We start from the raw sequence: 24,987 nt of genomic DNA, 5'->3' as shown, positions 1-24,987 counted from the left end.
TTTTCCCCTGAACTGTTTATCGGAGATCTTAGTTGTAGGCTAATGCCAAGTATCCGGACTTTTATGTTGCATGCTATTTGCTTTGGCGGGTTGCCCTATGTTTGTTTACTGCCCACAATGATAGTAATCTGTTAAGGGTCACTGTTGGGGGTGTCGGAATTTACGGACCCCCAGCCTCGGTACCCCCCAACATGGTAGTTCCCTGTCTACTTATATAAAGATCCCCAGTTTCATGTATTTGGGGGGCAAAAATGGAAGGAATACTCTGAATTTAATCAACATGTTACTGATCCAATCCTCTATTGGGAGCCCGTGAAAGCGGTACTTCGAGGGGAGATTCTCTCCTACTCAAGCCATCAGAAGAAAATGAAAGAAAGAACTGCAAAGACTAGAAAGGCTGGTTACTACTCAGATGCCAGTATGGGAGGCCTGGAACTCTCCATTTTAAAACACATCTTTTAGAGGTCCAACAAGCATTAAATGAGTTAATCCATCAGGTAGCGGAGAAATCTTTTGATTTCTAAAAATATTGCTTTTATAAATTTGCTAACAAGAACAGCAGAATGTTGGCCAATATAGTTAAATCTCATGTTGGAAGTGGCAACAGCAGCAATGCGGAATACAGCAGGTAGATTGGTGAATGACGATAAAGCTATTAATGATGTTCTGGCTCAATTTTTGAATAACTTTACGCAGCCCCTATACCAGAGGCACTTAAATTTTTCAATCACACCTGAGGAAGTATGTTGGGCAATTCAGCAGAGCCCTCTAGGAAAAACAACCGGTTCTGATGGGTATAGAGAAGAGTTTTAAAAGTTGTTTTTGAATGAGATCAACTCCCTTGGTGGCAACCCTTAATGCTATGATAAATGGGGGCTTTATGCCTCCTTTGCTCACAGAGGCCAGAATCATAGTGCTTCTGAAACCCGATAAGAATCCGGAATCTTAAAGACCTATTTCCTTGCTCAATTTTGAAGCCAAATTGTTAGCGAAAATCCTAGCAAAGCACATGGCCCGCGTTTTATCTGCATTAATAGCAGAAGCACAAGCAGGTTTTGTTAAGAGTTGTACTGTGGTTAAGAATTTACGGAAGATCATAGCAGCTCAAGAGTCAGTCTGGGGGAGGAGGGCCCCCTCACTGCTCATCAGTTTAGATGCGGAAAAGGTATTTGACAGAGTGGTGTGGGGGTTTCTCTTTGGCACTTTGAGAGCCTAAGGGTTTCGAGACTTCATTTATCAGGCAATTGAGACTTCATATGTTTTTATACACGAGAGAAGCAGAGAGGCAAGGTGAGACCAGCAAGATGAGGGTGCAGAGGTTGAGTGGAGGGAGCATACAAAAGGCAAACTGGGGGGGGGGGGGCACATGCCCGGGCACTGCCCGTCAACTCCAGGTCACCTTCTCTGCTGTATGGCAGAGCCAAAGAAGAGACCACACAATGCAGTTGCTTTCCCCATTCATTCTGGGATGGGAGTGCCTTGCTGTAATTGTTACTCTCTGCCCTTTGCCTTTTTCCTGAATTTGAGTTTCCCCTAGTCACTGCTCTCTTCCCTGACAAGACACACCTGTGCTTTCTTCACTTTTCTGTGAATGACTAAACTCAGCTTTTCTTTTGTGTCTAGCACCTCATAAAAAAATGGATAAATTTGTAAAGAGTAAGTTGGGCACCGATGACAGTGTGAATCTGAAAGTGAGGCTTCTTCAAAAGTAAAGGCAATAAAAGATAGTAACGTTAAAACAAAACCTAACTAGCACAACCACACTTAATTTATTAAGCCAATTTTATTAATAGCTCCCGTGGAGAGGGAAGCCTGAGCACGTGCAGCAAGAATATAGATGGACAGTTAGCAAGAGAGAACCGGAGCACGGTACCAGTTTCCACCTTGGCGCGCCCACCACCCATCGGCAGATAGGAAGCTCTACAATTTCCTCCCAGCATGCCATTAGAAGACTTCAAGCTTAGGCTGCATAATAGAAAAGGACAGCAATCTCCTCACTCAGATGACACTTACTTGAAAAGCGAGAATACTTGTTGGCTGTGAAGCGACAGAGAACCCCCAGCACCCGTACACCCGCCATCTTGGAGGTCAAATGGGAGGTACGTTCGAACCCCCCACCCCCTTCCTGGTCTTTTTCTTAGTCAAGCCGCAGGGGTGGCCGAAAAAGGCTCCTGAATTCAAATATTAAAATTATATTCTATGTCATTTGGCATTGCGATTTATTTTTTTTTTTTTCTAAACCAGATGTTTGGGGTTGTTTTTTTTCACTGTTCGCATTCCACGTATTGGTTTACTGGGAAAGGGACGCCAAGCTTGTCGTTGACGTGGAATCAGGCGCGTTATGGGTCAGCCCCGGAGTGAGCGCTGGGCGAGAACGGGTCTTTCCTTGAGCGAGGGGGCGCTGGCTGAGGTAGTTTGGCGGAGACGGCTCTAGCGCTGTGCAGTCAGCAACGAAGGCTGTGAAATCAGTGGGTGAGACTCGGCGTGTGAGAGTTTGTGCGTAGTTAGCTGGGTGTGTGTGGAAAGAATTAGGGGGGATTGTGTAGTAGTTGCCGATTACAGAGCCTGGGTTGGGAAACTAGTTTTCTTGATTGAGGGGGGTGCATAGAGGTAATCGAGCGGTCAGTCAGAGCCTGTCTAGTTCACCTTTCTCCCTCCCTTTTTTTTATTATTGGCTAAGTTGCGCGCGGTCGCGACCTTTCAGAAGGAAAGTGGGTGAAAGGTGAGATCCCGGTCTAGTGACCGAAGCGAATCAATGGGATGTTTCCTTGCACGTGGGGCAAGCCTAGTATGAACCGTGGCGCCTGGAAAAACAATATATGTGAGGATTGAGTGAACTGGCATATTTTAGCATCATTACATTTATTTTCAATATGAGTTTACCTTCTTGTTAAGTGCCATTGATTTGTGTTCGAGTTCTAGCGATTTGAAGAATTACACTTTTTTTTTTTTTTTTTTTTTTTAATCTGTTTTGTGCTAGTCTGGTATGGTCCTCCAGCGTCATCCCCATGCTTGTTTTAAGCGAGTGTCCAGCCATCTGATTGCAGTTCGCCCTCTTCCTGGTTCCTTAAATCTTTCCAAACATGATGTCTTTCTCCAACGATCTTTCTCTTCTGACAATGTGACCAAAATAATACTGTCATAACTTCATCATTTGGGCTTCAAGTGACATAGCCAGTTTGATTTCTTCCAGAAGTGATTTGTTAGTTCTTTTGGCCACAGCATGCACCAAAACTCTTGCACCAAAACTCAAGAGTCAATCTTCTCTCTGTCTCGTTTCCCTAGTGTTCAGCTTTGGTATCTATAGTTGACCACTGAGAAAATGAATTTGTGGGCAAGTCTGGTTGTTCTTCATTTGGAATTTTATTTCCTTTCCTTTTAATACTTTGTTGAGAGCCTTCATTGAAGAGTGATCTGGTGATATTCTGTGGAGTATTTCTTCCCTGCTAGTTGCTTCTTAGTTTACGAAACATCCTAGAACATTGAGATCCTTTACAACTTCTATTTTATTGCCTTCAAGCTCAAAATCATTTTCCATGCTCACGGTCTTCATCTTGTTTATGTTCAGTTCTAATCCCATGTTATGACTTTTGGCTTTGACTTTTCTCAGTAGATCTAGCGTGTCTTTGTTGCTGGTCATGAGCATTGGTGCATTATCTGCATAGCTCAGATTAGTTATATTTTGGCCACCAACTTTGAAACCAACTCTCACTTCTTTCAAATTTGCTTTTCTGAAGATGACTTTAATGTAAAGGTTGAACAGGTAAGATGACAAAATGCATCCTTGCCTGATGCCACATTTTATTGGAAATCGATCAGAGTTGTCATATTCAGTTCTCACTACAGCTTCTTGATTTTTGTAAAGGTTTTTTATCAGCTGACTTATGTATTTGGGTATTCCCATTTGTGTTGGAGTTCTCCATAGTTTATCATGATCCAGAAAGTCAAAAGCTTTGCTGTAGTTGATGAAGCAAAATTATAGGGGCTTTTGGTAGTCTTTGCTCCTCACCAATATCCATCTATCATTGGCAATAATGTCTCTTGTTCCTTGACCTTTTCTGAAACTAGCTTGAACTTTGGGTAGTTTGTGATCAACGTATGATTGTATGCCTTGTAGTATTTTCAGGAATATTTTACTGGCATGTGGAATTAATGCAATCATTCTGTAGTTGTTAGTCCTTAGCGTCGCCTTTCTTTGGTACGTATGAACAGTGATCTTCGGCTTCAATTTCCCCAATGTTATCCTCATTGTCTTAAAAAATTATATATATATATACTAGCTCTTTAAGCCCGTTACATTAACGGGTGCTAGAGACACTTCCTCCCTTTCCCCTTCCCCTTGCATTTCCCTTTGCACGGTCTCCCTTGTGATCAGGACGGGGTGGAGGGGGCTGCCAGCCGGGGCCGGCGGAGAGGAGCTAGGCAGCTGGAGGAGTAGCAGCAGTCGCTGCCGATCGCAGCCTCCATCCTACCTGGATTTGCTTTTTTTCTGCATCGGGAAGGTGGAGAGCAGCCTGCGAGGTTCGCTATGCGGCTGGCGAACCTCAGCAGGCCGCTTTGAAGAGCAGCAGGAGGGAGGAGTCTCTGGAACACGCGCCTCCAGCTAGCGCAGGCGTCGTGAGGTGTGACACAGAAGCACACCTCACGCCACCAGGAATCACGATCTTTGAAAAGCGCATGCGCGCTTAGCCTTTTATTATTATGGATATATAAATTTTCTATATCTTTTTAATGTTTTCTGGATCATTCCATTTCATTGTGGGAATCGCTGCTTTGGAACATGGCCAGCAATATTTTTGGTGTTTGCTGTCTGCAATACCCTTTTCCAGTGCAATAGGTGAGACATTCTAGACAGATGGGTAATATCCCTATAGCTGCATGCATCTGCAGCAGGGAATCCACTCCGGATTTTTCCTTTTGCCTCTGCTGTACTTCACTGGGCTCTTTAGCTCTACCTGCAGTTCTTTCCTTCTGCATGTGTGCCTATAGGAGTGTTTGTTCTGTTCTTCTTCCTCCCATTCTGTACCCTCTGCTAAAAAGGCACAATGATACCAGACCGAGGGATTCCCCTCTCGGCATTTTCCCACCTAGATTCACATTACGTCCAACTGGTGGGTCTTGAACATTATTCAGTCAGGCTACAAACTGGAATCTGCATGGTCTCTGATGGATTGATTTGTAGACTCTCCTATGGGTTGCCCGGACAAAACACTCAGGGTTCAAGCCAACGTTCAGCACTTGCTGAATATTCAAGCTATAGAGCCAGTGCCGCACAAACATTCGAGCTCAGGCAGATATTCTATATACTTTATTGTGCCAAAGAAAAGCTCCAAAGATTAGAGGCCTATTCTGGATCTTCAGCACGTGAATGCGGCGCTCAAGGTTCCACACTTTCGCATGGAAACCGTGTGTTCAGTTATTGCAGCAGTGGCCCCGGGAGAGTTTCTTGCCTGTCTGAATCTCATGGAGGTGTACTTTCACATTCCTATTTTTCTGGCCCACCACAAATTCTTGCGGTTTCATGTTCTGGAACAGCATTACCAATTCTCGGCTCTGCCTTTTGGGCTAACAGCAACACCCCGGACCTTCACCAAGGTGATGGTAGTCGTAGCGGCTTACCTGCAGAAAATGAGGCTCCAGGTTTACCCTTATTTAGACGACAGGCTGATCAGAGCTCCCTTGTCCAAGGAACAATGCACGGTGGAGCAGGTGCTCCAGGTGCTGGAGGACCTGGGTTGGATTGTGAACTACAGAAAGAGCAATCTGATGCCCTGCAGTGGCTGAAATATCTTTGGAGTCGGTACTCTTTGACATGGGTGCAGGCCACGTCTATCTACCAGAAGCCCACAGGCAGAAACTGTGTACCCAGATTTCTTTCCTTCAAGAGCAGCCGGTTCCTTCAGCATGGGACTAACTTCAAGTTCTGGGGTCCATGGTTGCTACATTGAATGTGGCTACTTGGGCAAGGGTGCACATGTGTCTTCTTTAGCATGCTTTGTTCTCTCATTGGGCTCCGCAAAGGGATGCCTTACAGGCCTGTCTTCTTTGGACTCTGGAAGCTCGGGCAAGCATGGACTGGTGACTTCTCCCACAGTCATTCTGCAAGGGCATCCCACTGCAAATTGTCTCATGGTTTCTGGTGATGACAGATGCCAGTCTTCGGGGCTGGGGAGCCAACTGCAAACATTGTTCTGTTCAGGGGTGTTGGACACTCTCTCAGAGGAAATGGTCCATCAGCCGGTTGTAGCTCAGAGCCATTCGGCTAGCTATGATGCGATTTCAGAAAACTCTGGAGGACCAAGCAGTCAGGGTCTTCACCAACAATGCGACGGCAGTATTCTATGTCAATCACCAGGGAGGGACCAAAAGCATCCCTCTCACTCGGGAAGCCTGCCTTCTTTTTCTTTGGTATCTGGCCAATTGAAGTCTTAGGCCACACCTAGTGCATCCCAGAATGCACTGGTAAGGAGGCCTAAGACTCGGGTTGGTCTTAGTCCCTCCTGGGATGCACCAAGAAAGGGAAGGCCCGCCATTGTGAAGAAGCAGGCCTGGTGTCTGGAGGGAGTCATCATCCCTCCGGCCCGCTGTACTACAAAAGGTACCGGGAGGGGTCAGGGGGAGTTTAGGGAGCCAGGGTGGGATTTTGAGTCGGGGTTGTAGATTTGGGGGTCATGGGTTCGAGGGAGGGCTTTCTGGCAGGAGAGAGTGGACATCCCTCCTGCCTATCGCAGTTGGGTGGGGGAGAGGAAAGGGTGGGAGGTATATGTTTTGGGGTTTCCGGCAGGAGGAGGTAAGCATCCTTCCTGCTGGAGGACTTTGAGGGGGGATTTGGGGGTGGCAGTAGGAGGATTTGGGTATCCCTCCTGCCGTAGACAGTGTCAGGGGGTGTCGCTGCCACTCAGTTGATCGCGGTAGGGAGATTCCCTTTCTGCAATCAGCTTAGCGGCAATGCAAATCTAACTGGCACCTGTGACATAGGTGCTGGTTAGAGAATCAGGGTGGTTAGGCAGGGTTAGGCATCTGTCCCTTAGGGCAGACGTGATTCTGTATTGGACGCCAGTGTTTAATTCTCAGCTGCTTCTTAGGCAGCTGCAGAAACCGGCATCCTAATCAGAATTTTCACCTTAGTTTTCAAGCAGATATAAACCTGCATAGAGCAGGAGCCAGAGATTTAGCTGAGAAACTTAAATTATCCCAGGACAAGCAGGCAGGTATTCTCACATATGGGTGACGTCATCGACGGAGCCTGGATGCAGATGCCTCACAAGCAGACTTGCTTGAAGAAACTCGAAGTTTCGAGTCAACCGCACTGCACATGTGCGAGTGCCTTCCCGCCCAGCGCAGGGCGCATCTCCTCAGTTTTCCGTGGAGCCGAGAAGTCCGTCTTTGACTCTCTGCGTTTAACTTCGTTCACTTTGTGCCTTTTCTCAACTGCGGTTTGTGCTTTTTTCTTCACGAATCGCTATTTTATTTTATTTCTTTTATTTTATTTCTGTTCGTTTTCCGGGACAGGTCGCTCGGCCGCAGCCTGAGGGCTTCGACTTTGCGGCGGCTATTTTTCCGTCTGTCCCGGCCTGCTACGGGCTTCAAGAGGTGTAGCAAAGTGTCAGTGTGCGATCTCTCTTACGGACCCTCACGGACGCTGCCTCAAGTGCCTTGGGCCGAAACATCATCCTAGGTCGTGCCTGCCTTGCCAAACACTTCAGCCTCATGCTTTTAAGCGTCATTGCATTTTGGTGGACAAGCTTTTCGAGATGGAGTCTCCTACTGATCCCTCGACTTTGAAGGCGTCTTTGGCCTCGACTTCTATCGAGGCTCCTTCTGCGCCTACTGCTTCCACCTCGAGCCTCATCAGACCTTCGTTGTTTGCAGCGGCTCTTGCTTCAAAGTATTCTAAGGAGTATCTAGAAGTCATGCATCTTCCTCAACCTCCGGCAAAGTGTCTTAAGCTTCCACTTCATAAGCTTTTGAATCAGACTTTTAGTCGATCATGGAAACACCTTTATCCATACCAGCTGTTCCAGGAAAATTGGGCTCTAGGTATAAAACTGTGCATCGCAAGGGGTTTGACAACTCACAGTTATCTCATCAATCCCTGCTTGTTGAATCCTCCTTGAAGAGGTCCCATTCTTTCAAGGTTTATGCCACAGTTCCTTCTGGAAGGGAGGGGAAAACTATGGACAAATTCGGATGTCGCATCTACCAGAATGCTATGATGTCCTCTAAAGTTTTCAATTATAATTTTTATTTCATCACTTACTTTGAATTTCTTCTTTCTCTTCTACCAAAGTTTTGGGATTATTTGGATAACCAAATGCATTTTGAGTTTCAGGCAGTCATTGCTTCTTTCTCTCAATTACGTCTGCATCTCCTCCAATCATGTTATGATGCCTTCGAGTTATCTGCCCGAGTGGCTGCTTGCTCTGTAGCTATGCGTCGTCTTGCCTGGCTTCGTACCATTATCATGGACTCTAACCTTCAAGACCGCTTAGCTAACATTCCTTGTGAGGGTAACGACCTCTTTGATGAATCCATCGAGGCAGCCACCAAGAAATTATCTGACCATGATAAATCATTTGCTTCTTTAGTCATACCTAAGCCAAAGCCAGCTCCTGCCAAGCCTGCATGTCCTGCTCTTATCTATCAAAGGCGTTTTACTCCGAAGCCGGCTCCTTATACTCGCCCTCCTCTGAAAAAACAGCAACCTCAGAAGCAACAAAAACCCCAACCTTCTGCTGCACCTAAGGCTTCTCAGCCTTTTTGACTGTTTACAACAGAGCATAACCTCCACCGTTCTGTCTCTTCTCCTTTTCCCCTTATAGGAGGTCATCTCCATCATTTTTACAATCGATGGACGATAATTACATCCAACCTCTGGGTGCTTACCATCATCAGAGAAGGATACTCTCTTCATTTCACTCAGGTTCCACCAGAGCTTCCTCCAAGAGTGTATCCTTCCAATCCATCCCAGACCGCCCTTCTTCAGGAAGCTCAAGCTCTGCTTTCTCTCCATGCCATTGAACCATTTCCCTTGGAACAGCAGAACAGAGGGTTTTACTCCCGTCACCTCCTTGTTCCGAAGAAGACGGGCGATTTGCTGCCCATTCTGGATCTCAGGGCTCTCAACAAATTTTTAGTCAAAGAAAAGTTTTGAATGTTGTCCCTGGTATCCCTTTATCCCCTTCTCGAGCAGAACGACTGGTTATGCTCTCTGGATCTCAAGGAGGCCTACACTCATATCCCCATTCATCCGGCCTCACGTCAATACCTCATATTTCGGGTGGGGAATCTGCATTATCAATACAGAGTACTACCCTTCGGCCTGGCCTCATCTCCCAGAGTGTTCACCAAGTGCCAGGAAGTAGTAGCGGCAGCTCTCCAGAATCATGGTCTTCAGGTATTTCTCTACCTCAACGACTGGCTCATCAAAGATTCCATGTCTCAAGGGGTTATTGTAGTGACCCAACTGACTACCTGGTTCCTCCAAAGTTTGGGATTTCGAAATCAATTTTCCTAAATCTCAAATTCAGCCCTCACAGACTCTACAATTCATTGGAGCTGTTCTGGACACTGTCCAACTCAGAGCATTCCTTCCACAACAACGTCGGGAAGCTCTTCTTCAACTCCGTCATACAGTGTCTACCCGCACTTCCATCTCAGCGAGACACATGATGGTACTTCTGGGTCACATGGCCTCCACAGTACACGTGACTCCTTTTGCCAGACTTTACCTTAGAATTTCTCAGTGGACCCTGGCATCTCAATGGACGCAAGTTTGAGACCTTCCTTCTCGACACATTTCAGTCACTCCTTCCTTGAAGAAGTCTCTCCGTTGGTGGATGCTCTCTTCCAATCTTTCCTTCGACCTACGCTTGGGTCGCTCATATCGATGGTCTCTGTACTCAAAGCCACTGGACCAGTATGGATCGTCAATGTCACATCAATCTGTTGGAACTCAGAGCGATTTTCAAGGCTCTCAACGCTTTCAACATCTTCGCGACCAGGTAGTCCTCATCCGGACGGACAACCAAGTCGCCATGTATTATGTCAACAAACAGGGAGGACGGGATCTGCCTCCCTTTGTCAAGAAGCTCTAAAGGTTTGGGACTAGGCAATCCGCCACAACACCTTCCTCAAAGCTGTCTACATTCAAGGGGTGAAGAATTGCTTGGCAGACAACTTGAGTCGTCTTCTGCAACCTCACGAATGGACTCTCCATTCCTCGCCTCTTCATCACATTTTTTCACAGTGAGGAACCCCTCTTTGCGGCTCCCCGCAACTTCAAACTGCCTCAGTTCTGCTCCAGGATATACTCTCCTCACCGCCTCGAGGCAGATGCTTTTCTTCTGGAATGGACGAATCTCTTCCTCTACGCATTCCCTCCTTTTCCTCTTATTCTCAAGACTCTGGTCAAGTTGAAGAATGATCATGCCACCATGATTCTAATCGCTCCTCGGTGGCCAAGAAAACCTTGGTACTCCCTTCTACTTCAACTCAGCAGCAGGGAGCCATACCTTCTACCAGTTTTTCCTTCTCTGCTTACACAGAGTCAAGGATCTCTGCTTCATCCCAACCTGCAATCTCTACACCTGACAGCTTGGTACCTTTCATCGTAACTCCTCTTCAGTTTTCTCAATCTGTAAGAGATGTTTTAGAAGTTTCTAGGAAGCCTTCCACTAGACAATGCTATCATCAAAAGTGGACTAGATTTTCTACGTGGTGTTTTTCTCGTCATAAGGAGCCTCAGCATTAATCCTTATCTTCTGTTTTGGACTACCTGTTGCACTTATCCAATTCTGGCCTCAAGTCTACATCTATCTGAGTCCATCTCAGTGCAATTGCGGGTTTCCATCAGCCTATTGAAGGGAAATCCCTCTCTGCTCATCCAGTGGTTTCCAAATTCATGAAAGGACTCTTCAATGTTAAACCTCCTCTCAAACCGCCTCCTGTGGTTTGGGACCTCAATGTTGTCCTTACTCAACTCATGAAGCCTCCATTTGAACCAATTGATAAGGCTCATCTGAAGTATCTCATTTGGAAAGTGGTGTTTCTCATAGCCCTCACTTCCGCTCGATGAGTCAGTGAACTGCAAGCTTTAGTTACTGACCCACCATTCATTGTGTTCCATTATGACAAGGTGGGTCTTCGTACTCATCCTAAATTCCTACCTAAAGTGGTCTCGGAATTTCATCTCAACCAATCCATTGTACTTCCAGTGTTTTTTCCAAAGCCTCATTCTCATCCTGGAGAATCAGCTCTTCGTACTCTGGACTGTAAACGTGCTTTGGCCTTCTACTTGGAGCGCACCAAACCACACAGAACTGCTCCTCAACTTTTTGTTTCCTTCGATCCAAATAAGTTGTAACATCCTATTTCTAAGCGTACCATCTCCAACTGGATGGCGGCTTGTATCTCTTTCTGCTATGCCCGGGCTGGATTACCTCTTCACAGTAGAGTCACAGCCCATAAAGTCAGAGCAATGGCAGCTTCAGTAGCTTTCCTCAGATCTACACCTATTGAGGAAATTTGTAGAGCTGCTACTTGGTCTTCGGTTAATACCTTCACTTCTCATTATTGTATGGATACTTTCTCCAGACGGGATGGACAGTTTGGCCAAACAGTATTACAAAATTTATTCTCCTAAATTGCCAACACTCCCACCATCCCATTCTGGTTAGCTTGGAGGTCACCCATGTGTGAGAATACCTGCCTGCTTGTCCTGGGTAAAGCACAGTTACTTACCGTAACAGGTGTTATCCAGGGAAAGCAGGCAGCTATTCTCACAACCCACCCACCTCCCCTGGTTGGCTTCTCTGCTAGCTATCTGAACTGAGGAGACGCGCCCTGTGCTGGGCGGGAAGACACTCGTGCATGAGCGGTGCGGGCAACTCGAAACTTCAAGTTTCTTCACCCATATGTGAGAATAGCTACCTGCTGTCCCTGGATAACACCTGTTACGGTAAGTAACCGTGCTTTCTAAATATATGGATTTTTCAGATTTTGCAATTTATGTAAGAAATTATTTTGGCCAGTTGGATATTACAACTCCTTAATTCTGTCTTCAAATGACTGTAGGAGCTCTCTCATAGCAGCCAGTTGAGTAACTTTATCTAAAGTGGTGGGCAGGAATTTTTTCACCTCTCCAGATTTCTCTTAGTATTGCATATATACATCACGTTTTTTTTCTCTTATTCGTTGTTATGGGTGCCACTGATAAACAATTAAGGCCCCTTTTACAAAGCTACAGTAGCGATTCCTGCGCAGCAAAGCTGCACATCCCTTTCATTTCCTATGTGGCATCTTATTTGCCACACTGAGATTTGCTACTGTGGCTTTGTAAAAGGGGCCCTAAGAGAAATTACCGTACTATTTGGATATTACAACTTTTTTTTTTTATATATATATACTTTAGCTTCCAAAATGACACTTAAGCTGACTCGGGTCATCAAGAACCTTCCCATTGCTTCATCATGGGCTGTGAGATTCTGTAAGTTTTTTTTTTCCATATATAGATTATATATGTATTCTGAACTTTGCTCTTTCTAAATATTCTAGGTAGAAGTTTGCAGATTGAAGTGTTTCATGTACTAGTTATATTTTTTAGTAGAGTTTCACATCTCCAACCATAATATAGACAGCAGATTTAAATTCTCAAAACTCACATATTACACTTGCTAAACTGAAAATCATTTTTCTTAACTTTGTCGTCTAGTGATTTTATTTTTCTAATCCCGTTGGTCACTGTCTCTGGTTCTGCTTTTCTGTCTATGCTCTGAACTCTCTGTTTAGGGCAACCTCTCAACTTGTGTCTTTCCTCCTCTCTTCACTTCTTGCTCTGTATACATCTTTTATATTTAACTTCCATTTTTTTTTCTTCCTCATATCTATTCGTTTTCATCTTATCCCTTCCTCTCCATGGGCACCATGTTTTGGTCTGAGTTTCCTCCCCTTCCCTCCAGCAAATTTTTCTCTCTTACCATTGCCTCGAGCGCTCATACATCTTTTTCCCTGACCCCTGTTCTGGCAGTCTTTCCTCTCCTGCTGCCCACGTTCTCCAGTATCTTATTCCCCCTCCCTCTCAACTTGCCAGCACACACACACTGCTCCTCTCTAGCCGGAGATCTCCCTCTAGCATCCTAGTGCCTCCAATGAAACTTCCTGACAATAGAAAGGGAGGACTGCTAGAGAGGAGCACTAACAGTGCGTGGACTCAGGGATTGTTCCCTTGTGGGCAAAGCTTATCCCAGGTTCAACCACATGGACTTGTGCGCAGGCTGAGTGACTCCGTGGCAGTGTTTCCAGGATCGAGGCCAACTGCTTTCCTCCTCCCGTTTGCATGCACGTGATCTGGTGGGCATTGAGGTCTCCAGCCAGTTTGTTGGGCCCAAGAGGCAGTTCAAAGACACAAGCAGTCCGGATTCCAGGCTTGTTGAGGCAGAGGTTCTCCCTGTAAGCTGTTTGCAGCTTCCACACTTGCAGCTGCCAGCAAACAGCATGGCAGACAAAATTGGGGGTGGGGGGTGTCTTTAAAATTGATTTTTTGGGGGGTATTCTGGGGTTAGTGTTAGGTTCCCCCAGCTCTAAAATCACAAATTTTTTAGTCCTCGGTGTAGTTCCCTCGGGCCGTTTTTGGCACTACAATCACTGCCGCGGTGGCCATCTTGGATTTCCCAATTTGAAAATAAAGTCTCTATGTGCCTCAAAAAACCTCATTTTTGCTTTAAAAACAGGTGTGCTGGATTCCAGGCCAGGATACCTTGGATTTACGCCAGGTTTACGGTGCTATCTGAGGATCACCCATGTTCCACGTGCTGCGCAGCATGTGAGGGGGGGGGGGAAGCCACTGGCTTATCCTCCTCTGGTTCCTCAGGGAGTATTCGTGTTCAGTACAAGTGTGTCCCCGGCAAATCATAGCTGTTTTGTAGCTGTAAAACCACAGTAAGGGGCGTCCGCAGGAGCCATCGAGACATCCTGTCCAGGGATTTTCCCCTGAACTCATCAATCTTATGTTTAAAGCTTACATGATTAACAAGGGCCGCATGCAACCCTTGGGGATTGCGGCTGTACTGGCGCCTGAGGTTCCCCCCCCCCCCAAGAGCACAATTCCCCAGCAGCAGAACCATGCCAGAACAAGGAAGTTCAGTCTGAGGACAGTCAGGGTCCTCTGTAGCAAGCGATTAGTTAAGAGGCTACAAACAAACAAACAGCTGTGCTGAGGAAGGCATTTTTATTTTGCCGAAACACAGCCCGTGTTGGGTCATTTTTATTGTATATATTATTTGGTTTCTATCCTGTGGGTCATTTGTGACTGTAGGCACCCTTTGTGAATTGTTTTTAAGTTATTTTGACACTTATTAAACTACAAACTAGTACATCCGATCTTCTGTTCCACAATCTTTTTGTTTTGCAGGCAATGCTGCTTCATCTCTAGTGGGGCCGGATCTGGTGGAGGCCCCTGACCCTTGACAGGACTTGACTGCGCACAGGCTATTTAAGCCTTCAGCGCTTTTGGAGGTGATAATCGAATCCCTCCAGGAATTAAAGATAGACTCCACAGTCCTCTTTTATGAGCAGCGCAAAGGCACAGATTTGTTTTCCCTCTCATCAAGATATTACTAAAATGCTCATGAACCACTAGAAGTCCCAGAGGGGCCTTAGGCGTTTGAGCCAATCAGGGCTTTTGCATCCTGGGATGCACCGGGAAGGCCCACAGTTTTGAAGAGGTGGGCCTACCAGCAGGAGGGACTGTTCATCCCTCCTACTGTTTTCTTCATATAAGGTACGGGGCGGGGGATGTGGTGGGAGCTGGGAGGGCCAGGTGACCAAGGCAAGAGGGAATGAGCATCCCTCCTGCCGCTCTGCAATTTAAAGGTAGAGGGTCCAGGTGGCTGAGGCAGGAGGGAGTGGACTTCCATCCTGCCGATTTTTAAAGTTTGGGGCCGTCGTCATGGAGTGGGTCACGGATTTTTTTAAAATGGGGACAGATATTGTTTGTGTGTAACACATGCGTGATATCTATGCCCATTAAAAAAAAAAAAGTCTTCTGCCTCAAATAGCTGCGTAGCAGAAGGCTGCTTCAAGGCTTTCCCTGCCGGCTCTGCGCATTTGTCAGTCGGTTTCCCAATGACTGATCGGATAGTATTCTGATAGATCTCTGAAAAAACTTTTGCATGCAAAATCGTTTTCAACATTGATCGCTGTTTTGAAATTGGACAATTTGCCAGCCCCATAGCGACCCATCGGATTATAATGACAATTTTAGTGCATGCAGTCTGGAGTCCTTGTAGGAGGTCCCTTCTCTGATGGGAATTCAGTTACTGGGATTCTCTGTCTTGGTGCTTCTGGGTATTTCCACATTTTCTCTGCCTTTTCTCCTGTTAGTGGTCTGGTTCCTGAAATCAATTCAGCAACTATATAGGTTCTGTTATGTTTCCACACTACTCTTCACCTGTGCACTAGCTGTGTTAGTCACAACTCCCCCCTACTTAATGGTGCAGTGGTTAAGAAGAGGAAATAACTAAAGACAAAGCCACGTCCTTGGGCCTGAAATTTATAGTCTCTCAGATTTCCCTCTAACGGCATATCTCCTGTCACTCAGGCAGGAGAGTCATCCCTCATTCTAGAAATTGCAAGAGCTTTCCAAGTTAAAAGTTCATATACCTACTACTTGTAGAGGCAATAGAGATCACTTTCAAACTGTTTCTAACAGGCAGATGCTGTATGCCCATTACATGTTTAATGAAAACATTCCTTGTGGTTTGGTTTACTGAATTATAGTGCCTTCTAAACTTTGGCAATACATCTGAGCATCAAACAACTTTTATTCTGCTTCATAAAATTTTGTCTTTCTAATTTTTTTTTTAATTTTCTAGCTGCAAGATCCCTGAGTTTCTCTTCACAGCTACAGTCACCAGGTATGTTAATTAACAAAAAAATATAAAATCCACTTTTTAAAAAAATTTGGATGAGACCTTTAGGAAAATGTTAATAGAAGTAAATCAGGAGAAAGAATCCCTAGTATAAGATTCATCAAACCCTGCAAGCCACAGGTTGTCACATAAGCACCTCCCACCCAACACAATACTCTGAGTTAGAATGACTGCAGCACAGTTTTCCTTAGTGTCAACAGCAGATGAATCCAGAGACAAGTGGGATGAGTCCATCTACCAGCAGGCGGAGATAGAGAGTCTGAGTTGAACTCAGCCATATTGGAGCCTCCTGGTCAACCAGGGGCTGCAGCATGAACACACTTGTAGATTAGTAATGGGAGTTTGAACTGTATGTGGAAGTGGATAGGGAGCCAGTGAAGTGATTTGAGGAGAGGGATATGGTGAGAGTAGCGAGTTTGGCAGAAGATAAGTCATGCAGCTGAGTTTTGCACCAATTGCATGGGGGAGAGGTAGTTCAGCGGGGGACCTGTTAGAAGTAAATTGCAGTGGTCTTAAGTGTGAGGTTATAAGAGTGGACAAGGGTCCAGGTAATGTGCTCAGAGAGGAAGGGGTGAATTTTGGTGATGTTATAGAGATAGATGCGACAGACTTCTGTTGGATGTGCATAGCAAATAATACTAATAATTTTATTCTTATATACTGCCAAAGCCATGATAGTTCGAGGCGGTTTACAACAAGAAGTGCTGGACAATCAGTGAAATGGTCACAATACAAAGTCATTGAATACAAGCTTACAGAATGGAAGAAATGAAAAACTATAAAATTCTTAGGTTACAAATCGATTAAACAAATTCGTTTTTACTGATTTTCTAAAACTGAAGTAGGATGAGGAATGCATGATAATGTTATCCAGCCAATCGTTCCATTTACCTGCCTGGAAGGCTAGAGTTCTGTCCAGGAATCTTTTGTAGTGGCAGGCCTTTATTGTCGGATAGGTGAACATATAAATTCTATGTGTGGGCCTGATAGAACTATCCAGATTAAATTGAGAAATCAAGTATGTAGGTCACAGTCAAAAACGACTCTAAGGTTACGATGAGAGGAGACTGGAACGATAATAATATTTACTGAGATGGAGAATGGAAAGAGAAGAACGGTGCATGCTTACTGGGCTAACAGTAACCCTTGTCATTGCTTGGATTTCTTTCATTAGGGGAAATCTGTACAAGCTGAATGAGTGAGGTTTCTGCAAGGCTTAAAAGAGCCTGCTGGCATCCAGACCTCAAGCTTAATTTTTCTCCTATTGCCACTGCCACATGAAGATCTCCACTGGAGTCCATTAAAATATACAAATACTAAGAACAATAAGATGGAGTTAAAAAGTCAGTACCATGCAAAATTAGCATAAAGATTGTTTATTTGGACCTACAAGTGTATTCACTCTTCAGCTCCTCAGTATCTCTCCTCTCCCCCACCCACCCCCACCGATCACGCCGCTCAATGGATAAGTGTCTCTTATCTGTACCCTTGTCCTCTACAGCCACCTCCATACTCCTTCCCTACTACCTTGCTGCTCCTTATGCCTGGAACAAACTGCCTGACTCGATATGTCATGCTCCATCTCTAGCAGTGTTCAAATCCAGACTCTAAGCCCACTTTGAAGATGCTTTCAATTCCAAACTCCAACCCACCTTCTAAGCACTAATATCTGTGTTATCATTCCCTCTGTAATAATTCCCTCACCTGAGCACTATGTATAGATGCACCTTCTTGTCTAGATTGTATGCTCTTTTGAGCAGGGATTCTTTCTTCTGTATTTTGTTGTACAGGGCTGCATATGTCTAGTAGCGCTATAAAAATGATTAGTAGTAGTGGTTTTAATTTGTGTGTTTTTCCATCGTCGCTCAAGGTAAGAATTTTTACACTTACTCCTGATTCTTGCCTTTTATTTTCCTTGTTTTTGATTGCAACTGAATAATCATTGCTACCCCTAAGTAGAAGAGTTAGATTCCATCTATAATGTGTGTGGCTGTGGTCACTAAATCGCCTTTGAATTTTAAAAATGGTAAGAAAATGTTTGCATAAAATAAAAATTTGATGGGGTTTATTGTTTTTAGATATATCTAAGATTTTAAAAGGTATAGTAATTTATTAATTGGTTGTTTGCTTTAAATAGTACAAGCCAAGAGTAAGAAAACCTTAGCAAAATCTGGCGTAAAGAATGTTGTTGTTGTGGATGGGGTTCGTACTCCTTTTCTACTGTCAGGTACCTCGTAAGTATATATTTTTAACTACTTTTCTAGTACACCTACTATGGTGTATTCATAAACTCTTCAGAAGGAATGAGAACTGTATAGCCTTTCCCAGACTTGGGTTTTATTAGCATATTTAATATATTTCTTTTTGGTAGAATACATGTTGCCTTCACTCTTTTAGCTATTTTATGCTGCTAGACCAGTGGTGTCAAACTCGCTACCCGGGGGCCACATTCGACCCACCAGGTACTATTTTGAGGCCCTCGGTATGTTTATCATAATCACAAAAGTAAAATAAAACAGTTTCTTGATCATATGTCTCTTTAGCTATAAATAACAATATTATTATTAAGACTTAGCCAAAAGGAAAGATTTATAAACTATAAAGAGTTTTATCTCATGCAAAATTGTGATTTCTTTAATAAGACATTAACTATTTTTTCTGAGGCCCTCCAAGTACCTACAAATCCAAAATGTGGCCCTGCAAAGGGTTTGAGTTTGAGACCACTGTCCTAGATGATGTTCTTAAGTGTTGTTCTTTCTATTACACTTAAGAATGTTAAAATAAGGATCCTATTATCAGTGAAATTTATTTTTCTCACCTGTCATACGATTAACCAGATGAAGCCCAATAAAAACATAAAATTATAGAGTATAACAAAACAAGTTACAATTATTTCTAACTCTTAACTCACCATTAGTTATTACCCATCGTATTATTTCTTCTGCCAGAAACATCCCAACCCTGAGTTGTCTTGTCTGTCTGTCTAAATTAGATTGTAGACTGAGTCAGAAAATATGTAGGGAAAATACCCCAAAATCTGGCGTTATGATTGTAAAGACCAGATGAATTTGAAATACATTTATCATTTTTTGATTTATGGACATTGTTATCCCAGGACAAGCAGGCAGGTATTCTCACATATGGGTGACGTCATCGATGGAGCCCGGATGCAGACGCCTCACAAGCAGACTTGCTTGAAGAAACTCAAAGTTTTGAGTCGCCCGCACTGCGCATACACGAGTTCCTTCCCGCCCAGCACAGGGCGCGTCTCCTCAGTTCTCAGTTTTCCGCGGAGCCGAGAAATCCGTCTTTGACTCTCTGCGTTTAACTTCGTTCCTTTGTGCTTTCTCTCAACCGTGGTTTGTGTTTTTTTCTTCACAAATCGCTGTTTTTAGTTTATTTCTTTTATTTTTAGTAAAAAAAAAAAAATTTTCTTCTTCCATTTGTTTTCCGGGACAGGCCGCTCAGCCGCAGCCCGAGGGCTTCGATTTTGCGGCGGCTATTTTTCTTTCTATGTCCTGGCCTGCAACGGGCTTCAGGAGGTGTAGCAAGTGTCAGCGTGCGATCTCTCTTACGGACCCTCCGGACGCTGCCTCAAGTGCCTGGGCCGAAACATCATCCTAGGTCGTGCCTGCCTTGCCAAACACTTCAGCCTTGTGCTTTCAAGTGTCGTCGTATTTTGGTGGACAAGCTCTTCGAGATGGAGTCTTCTACTGATCCCTCGACTTCAAAGGCGTCTTCGGCCTTGACTCCCACCGAGGCTCCTTCTGCTCCTACTGCTTCCACCTCGAGCCTCATCAGACCTTCGTCGTTTGCAGCGGCTCTTGCTTCAAAGTCATCTGCTGTATCTTCCCCTGTTTCCTCAGGTCAGAGAGCTCAGCAGTCGGTTCCGCCAGTGGTGATTAAAGTGTCTAAGACTCCCAGGTCGAAGCACACTCACACTACCTCGAAGGAACCTCCAGCCAAAGCAGGTGGTCCGGTTTCAGACGCGAATCCATCCTTGCCGGCTTCTTTCCAGACCATGTTAGAAAAGCAGTTTATTCAGTTCCTTACTAACATGGGACCCAAACTGCTTCCTCTTATCCAGCCTGGGCATTCAGTAGACTCCCGCGAGGTGGAGCCACTTCATTTGCCCCAGTCTGAACTTACACACTCTTTACAGGGAGCAGAGTCTCTGCGAGTGTTTGGTCTGGCATTCAAGCACGTGAAGCAAGGAGCAGATCCTTTGCGAGTGCCTCGACGGGAATCCTCACACTCCACACAAGGAGCAAAGTCTTTGGGAGTACATCGAGGTTCCTCCACCAAGCCTCTGGAGTTTCGATCTACAGCCTCTAGTCCTATTCATCCGATGGCATCGGCTGTTCTCTTCTCCGAGGCAAAGTTTCCTCGATCCTCGAGATCTGGTTCCAGACACAGTTCTCATCGACGTTCGAGGCCTTCTTCGAGGCATCATTCCAAGCATAGTTCGTCTTCTCAAGACAGACCATCTTCCTCTAAGCCTCGATCTACCCCAACCTCAACCAGACCACCGATGCCTCGTTCGAGGTCTCTGATGCCGGACCTCGAGGTTATTCCGGTTTCGATTGCCTCGTCCAAATCACCTGGTTCCATTGATCCCAAGGCTTCATCTCCAACTCAGGCTGCCTCGACGTCCTTGAATCCTTCTCGAGGCAAAGCATTGGCAGATCAGCTATCTTTCTCATCTTTCCTTCATCAGATGGCTGTGGACTTGAATCTTCAATTGGATACTGGCTCAAAATACTCTAAGGAGTATCTAGAAGTCATGCATCTTCCTCAACCTCCGGCAGAGTCTCTTAAGCTTCCACTTCATAAGCTTTTGAATCAGACTTTTGGTCGATGCATGGAAACACCTTTTTCCATACCAGCTGTTCCAGGCAAATTGGACTCTAGGTATAAAACTGTGCATCGCAAAGGATTTGACAATACTCAGTTATCTCATCAATCCCTCCTTGTCGAGTCCTCCTTAAAGAGGTCCCATCCTTCCAAAGTTTATGCCACTGTTCATCCTGGAAGGGAAGGGAAAACTATGGACAAATTTGGACGTCGCAACTATCAAAATGCTATGATGTCCTCTAAAGTTCTTGTCAGTTTGAAAGTGGCCCCCACAATATTAGGTGGTAGGGGTTAAGTGAAAGGCGTACTGACAAACGCCAGGTCCCAGGTTCAGTTCCTTCACAGAAGTTTCATTAGGGATAGAATCAAATAAGAAGCACAGCCAGGGGTGATTATATAAAGAATATATTATAGAAATAGTCTTACAGAAAAGTAATATTCATAAGCATTACAATTAAGCAGAGAGCATTACACTTAAGCAGAGAACAAGCAGTCTCACTGCCTTACAGAGGTCAGAGGCAGAGAGGGACATAGAAGGTTGCAGTTCTAGGAAGCTTCGTGTTTCATAGATAAAGGGCAGGTTAGACAGAGAGAGGGAGAGCCAAGACAGAACCAGAGTGCCAAGCAAAGAGCCAAGAGGTAGTTAGATAGAAAGAGAGAGAGGTTGATAGCTGCATAGAAAAAGAGAGAGATCTTGATCGAGCAGAGAGCAGGCTTTTATACCTTGGAATCTTATTCTGAATAGAGAAAATATTGTATCTCCCAGTATCTTTCTGTTTAGAACTTGCAAACTGTTTGAGACAATGGTCAATTTAATAGACAAAGGAGGGTGAGAAAACCTGCAAGCATGGTGATGGGATTAAGTCTCTGGCTTGATCTGTGCACCATTGTCCTAAGCACCCTCTTAATCAGACATTAACACCTTTTAGCTAGCCATGATTCAAGCAGGGCTACTTGAAACCTAGAATATATCAATCAGGGCTACTCAAAACAGTTTCCCTGCACTAAGGGTCTATCTGCCTTCCCATGCCAGGGTCAGATTGATATAATCTCCCAGAGGCCTCTAGGCTGACATCTCCCATAATTTTTTTATTTTTATTTTTATTCTTTGAAATGAGGGCAAGCTTGTGGTACCCTCACTTACCTCCAACAGTACGTCCCCTGTCTTGCAGAATCTCCAAGCTATGAAGATAGGTTGTAAACCGTTCCCATTACGAGTTCAAACCTCTGTCTTAGGTCGTATAGGCCATAATCTGGGCGGGGATCCCAGTATGCCTATATCTTACCCGTCGTTGAGCGAGTGAACGTTACATAAGGGATGCAGGAAGCTTTTTCAGGAGGTTCAGGTATAAAGGTACCAAGATGTCATAAGAGAGAGTATCTAAGTATGGGATATGGGATAATATTATATCTGACCCTGGTAATGGTAATGCAATAGGCCATGCCAAATTAAAACCAAATTAGGACCAAATTAGCAAGTGTCAGAAAAGATACTGGAAATACATGTATAACTGCCTTAAAAGTTAGAGGGAAGCTTGTATGATAAGCGTTGTAAAGAAATGTACATGTGTTTCACTTTACAGCAAAGAAAAATCATAATAATACATAAAAAAAAATTTGTACAATAATTAAGATAATGATAGGGTGAATTAAAACATTAAATACGTGGTTTGCAGTGGGCGAATACCCAAAGAAAAGTTCCCAAACTGAGACATGAGCGTCTTGTATTAAATTATGTGCAATCTGTCCATTTTAAAAAGTGATAGTATGATTCACTTTTTTGGAGGTTTTCTGAAGTTGTTCAGTGTAAGTATGGAGTTCAGTAAAGATCAGCAGCTTTTGAAATGTCTCATTCCCCATACCAAGAGGTAGTGGATACACAGCATATGAAGTAAAGTCTGGAATGTCCATAGAATAGGTTAAATAGGTGGAATTGTACAGCAAAGCGTTCTTAGGAAGGTGGCTATATCCGATGAACAGGAAACATTGTGTACAGCATGTGTGGAAAAGTCTTTGCAGTCAGGGTGCATGAAGATGAATTAGTCCAGCAGGAACCGGCAGTCTCTTTAAACTGATGAGGTTCACACTTGAAATGAAAGGATGTTTGCACAGGATCTGATGTTTGCACAGGATCAGTCAAGTCACTGGAAACTGGTGGTGTTCGCCCTTGAGATGAAATGATGTCTGTGCATACAGGGAGGGATTTGAAAAGAGTCCCGATATCATTCAGCAGCTGTACTCCAGTGTGATCCAAATAAGAGATAGAAAATGGAAGAGAAAACATGTTGCCTGTACTGAATGTAGAGAGAGAGAAACCAGGTTGCCTGTACTGAATGCATAGAGAGAGAGAGAGAGACTAGTTGCCTGTACTGAATGTGGCAACATGTAACAATATTAATGCATTTACTTGTTATAGTTATGGCAAAAGACAGACAATAATCAGGTACTTAAGGTTCTTAATCAGACATTTCAAAAAGATATGTTTTTGTGTGCTGCATATAACTTATGGCAATTCAGAGAAACCATAATTCTGTACTGAATGTATATATAAAAAAAATTATGTCAGAAATGTGTACTGAATCTAATGAGGAGCATAGAATAAACATGGTATAGATATAGAATAAAACCTTTTCTTAAAAATATAACCCCTAACTAAGCTACATTTAGCATATGCAAATTATAGGGAAAAAAGAACATTGTGCAATTGGGCTAGTTAAAAAAAATTGGGGAAAAAAGCTCTAGAAATGGCCTATGTTATGTATACTGGGGTACCCCCTAAACTAAAACAAATAGACAAAAGACAGACCACATAGCACAGACAACATAAAACACAAATTTTGAGGCGTCGGCATTATTCTTCCATCTGTCAAGTGTTCAGGGCTGAATTTAACTCTGCAAATAAACACTTTGTTATAGAAAAACACAGCAAAGATGAACACCTGAGTAGTACAAATAATGCATATCATAACCATCTCATATTCAGAAAAGGCATAAAGCTAATATCTTCTTTGGGACATCTTTATCTCTGCAGTGATAAAGAGGAACCTTGGAAAACACTAGAAATATCTTTGTGCCAAAATTGGTCTGGGATGGCTATATCCGAACTGCTGCTAGGAAAAAGAAAAAAAAAAAAAACATTTTAAATTAGCAGCAACCTCAAGGTCACTTAGAGCAAACTTTGTCCATGTTCCATTCAGGCCGACCTGGACCACATGTCTGCCACCTGGGTCCCACTGCACTCGGAGGAGTGGGCACTGCGGTGCAGAAGTCAGGTGCAGGCTAGATTTGTCTTCTTTTGTCTGCACTGTTGTGTCCTGGCATTCAGAGGCAAGGGGCAAATTCCGAAAATCATTAATCATGTCTAGGACAGAGAAAAATGCACATTTAGGGTTAAATTTCACAGTAATGTCAGAGCAAGAGGCAGCCACTGGCACTACAGGCTTTGAAATCTTAGTTAGAGCCTGAGAGTGTAGAGTGAACCTAACAGAGCCCTCTGATTTAGCAAATGACCCAGTTGGAGAGCCACATGCTAAAGAGATAGGTCCACTCAGACCTCTCTCCTCCATCTTAGGCACCAGTTCTGTTGCTGGAGGAAGTACTGGATGCTGTGTTTGTGGTTCAGGATCTTTGCCCTCAAACAAAATTTCTGTGTATCTTTTCCCACAGTCTTGTGCCCAAACTGAAAGATCTGCAGCCTCTGAGTGAGTTACACTATGATCATGCTTCTGCACTGGCAGGCAGCATTGTGTGGCTAACTGCACAGGAATAACCTCATGAACCAAAGGTTTAGAAGCATTTAGAATTCCTGTACCTAATGCAAGACCAGTCACCTCAACTATTTCTTTGCCTGTATTCTCACTCGTGCTGGCAGTAGTTTCTACAATGTTTTTCATTAGTTTCTTTTGTGGGATAGACACACACTTTGAAGCTTTGTCATTTAGACCCTGAATCTCAAAAATTTCCATATTTTTCTGATCTCCAGTAGGAGGCGCTCTATCTGTAAAACTGATTCTAGCCCCTGTATCAATCAAAATTAATGTATCCTGACCCTCTATGGTAGTATTAACCTTGGGGCTGTCGGAAGTGTCCAAAATCAAAGGTGTAACATACCTCAAGCTGAATTCTGAGTCTGACTTCTTTCCCTTATCCTGCGTCTCCAAAAGTGAGTCCACAGGTAAGCGAAAGGAGTCTGGCTGGGCTGTGA

The 24,987-nt window shown here is 44.2% G+C and overlaps 2 protein-coding genes across 4 annotated transcripts in view; one reads left to right on the top strand and one right to left on the bottom strand.

Annotated features, from left to right (window-relative positions):
* HADHA (hydroxyacyl-CoA dehydrogenase trifunctional multienzyme complex subunit alpha) overlaps positions 1–2,126 on the bottom strand; it is a 176,508-nt gene extending 174,382 nt beyond the window's left edge. Inside the window, exon 1 of the mRNA XM_033937944.1 lies at positions 2,014–2,126. Coding sequence (XP_033793835.1) covers positions 2,014–2,080 — 67 coding nt within the window. The 5' untranslated portion in view covers positions 2,081–2,126. The remainder of the gene's footprint in view (positions 1–2,013) is intronic.
* HADHB (hydroxyacyl-CoA dehydrogenase trifunctional multienzyme complex subunit beta) overlaps positions 1,947–24,987 on the top strand; it is a 131,946-nt gene continuing 108,905 nt past the window's right edge. Inside the window, exons 1-4 of one of the 3 annotated variants that reach the window (XM_033937946.1) lie at positions 1,947–2,099; positions 12,413–12,487; positions 15,873–15,914; positions 18,067–18,163. In XM_033937946.1, the coding sequence (XP_033793837.1) occupies positions 2,093–2,099; positions 12,413–12,487; positions 15,873–15,914; positions 18,067–18,163 (221 nt within the window). In that variant the 5' untranslated portion in view covers positions 1,947–2,092. Of the gene's footprint in view, positions 2,100–2,320; positions 2,473–12,412; positions 12,488–15,872; positions 15,915–18,066; positions 18,164–24,987 lie in introns of those variants that run through there. The other 2 variants (XM_033937947.1, XM_033937948.1) reach the window with 2 other exon arrangements.

The sequence above is a fragment of the Geotrypetes seraphini genome, chromosome 3, assembly GCF_902459505.1.
Source record: "Geotrypetes seraphini chromosome 3, aGeoSer1.1, whole genome shotgun sequence".
Classification (NCBI taxonomy): domain Eukaryota; kingdom Metazoa; phylum Chordata; class Amphibia; order Gymnophiona; family Dermophiidae; genus Geotrypetes; species Geotrypetes seraphini.
The sequence above is the reverse complement of the archived record's forward strand: the minus strand, read 5'-3'. Positions and strand labels throughout refer to the sequence as shown.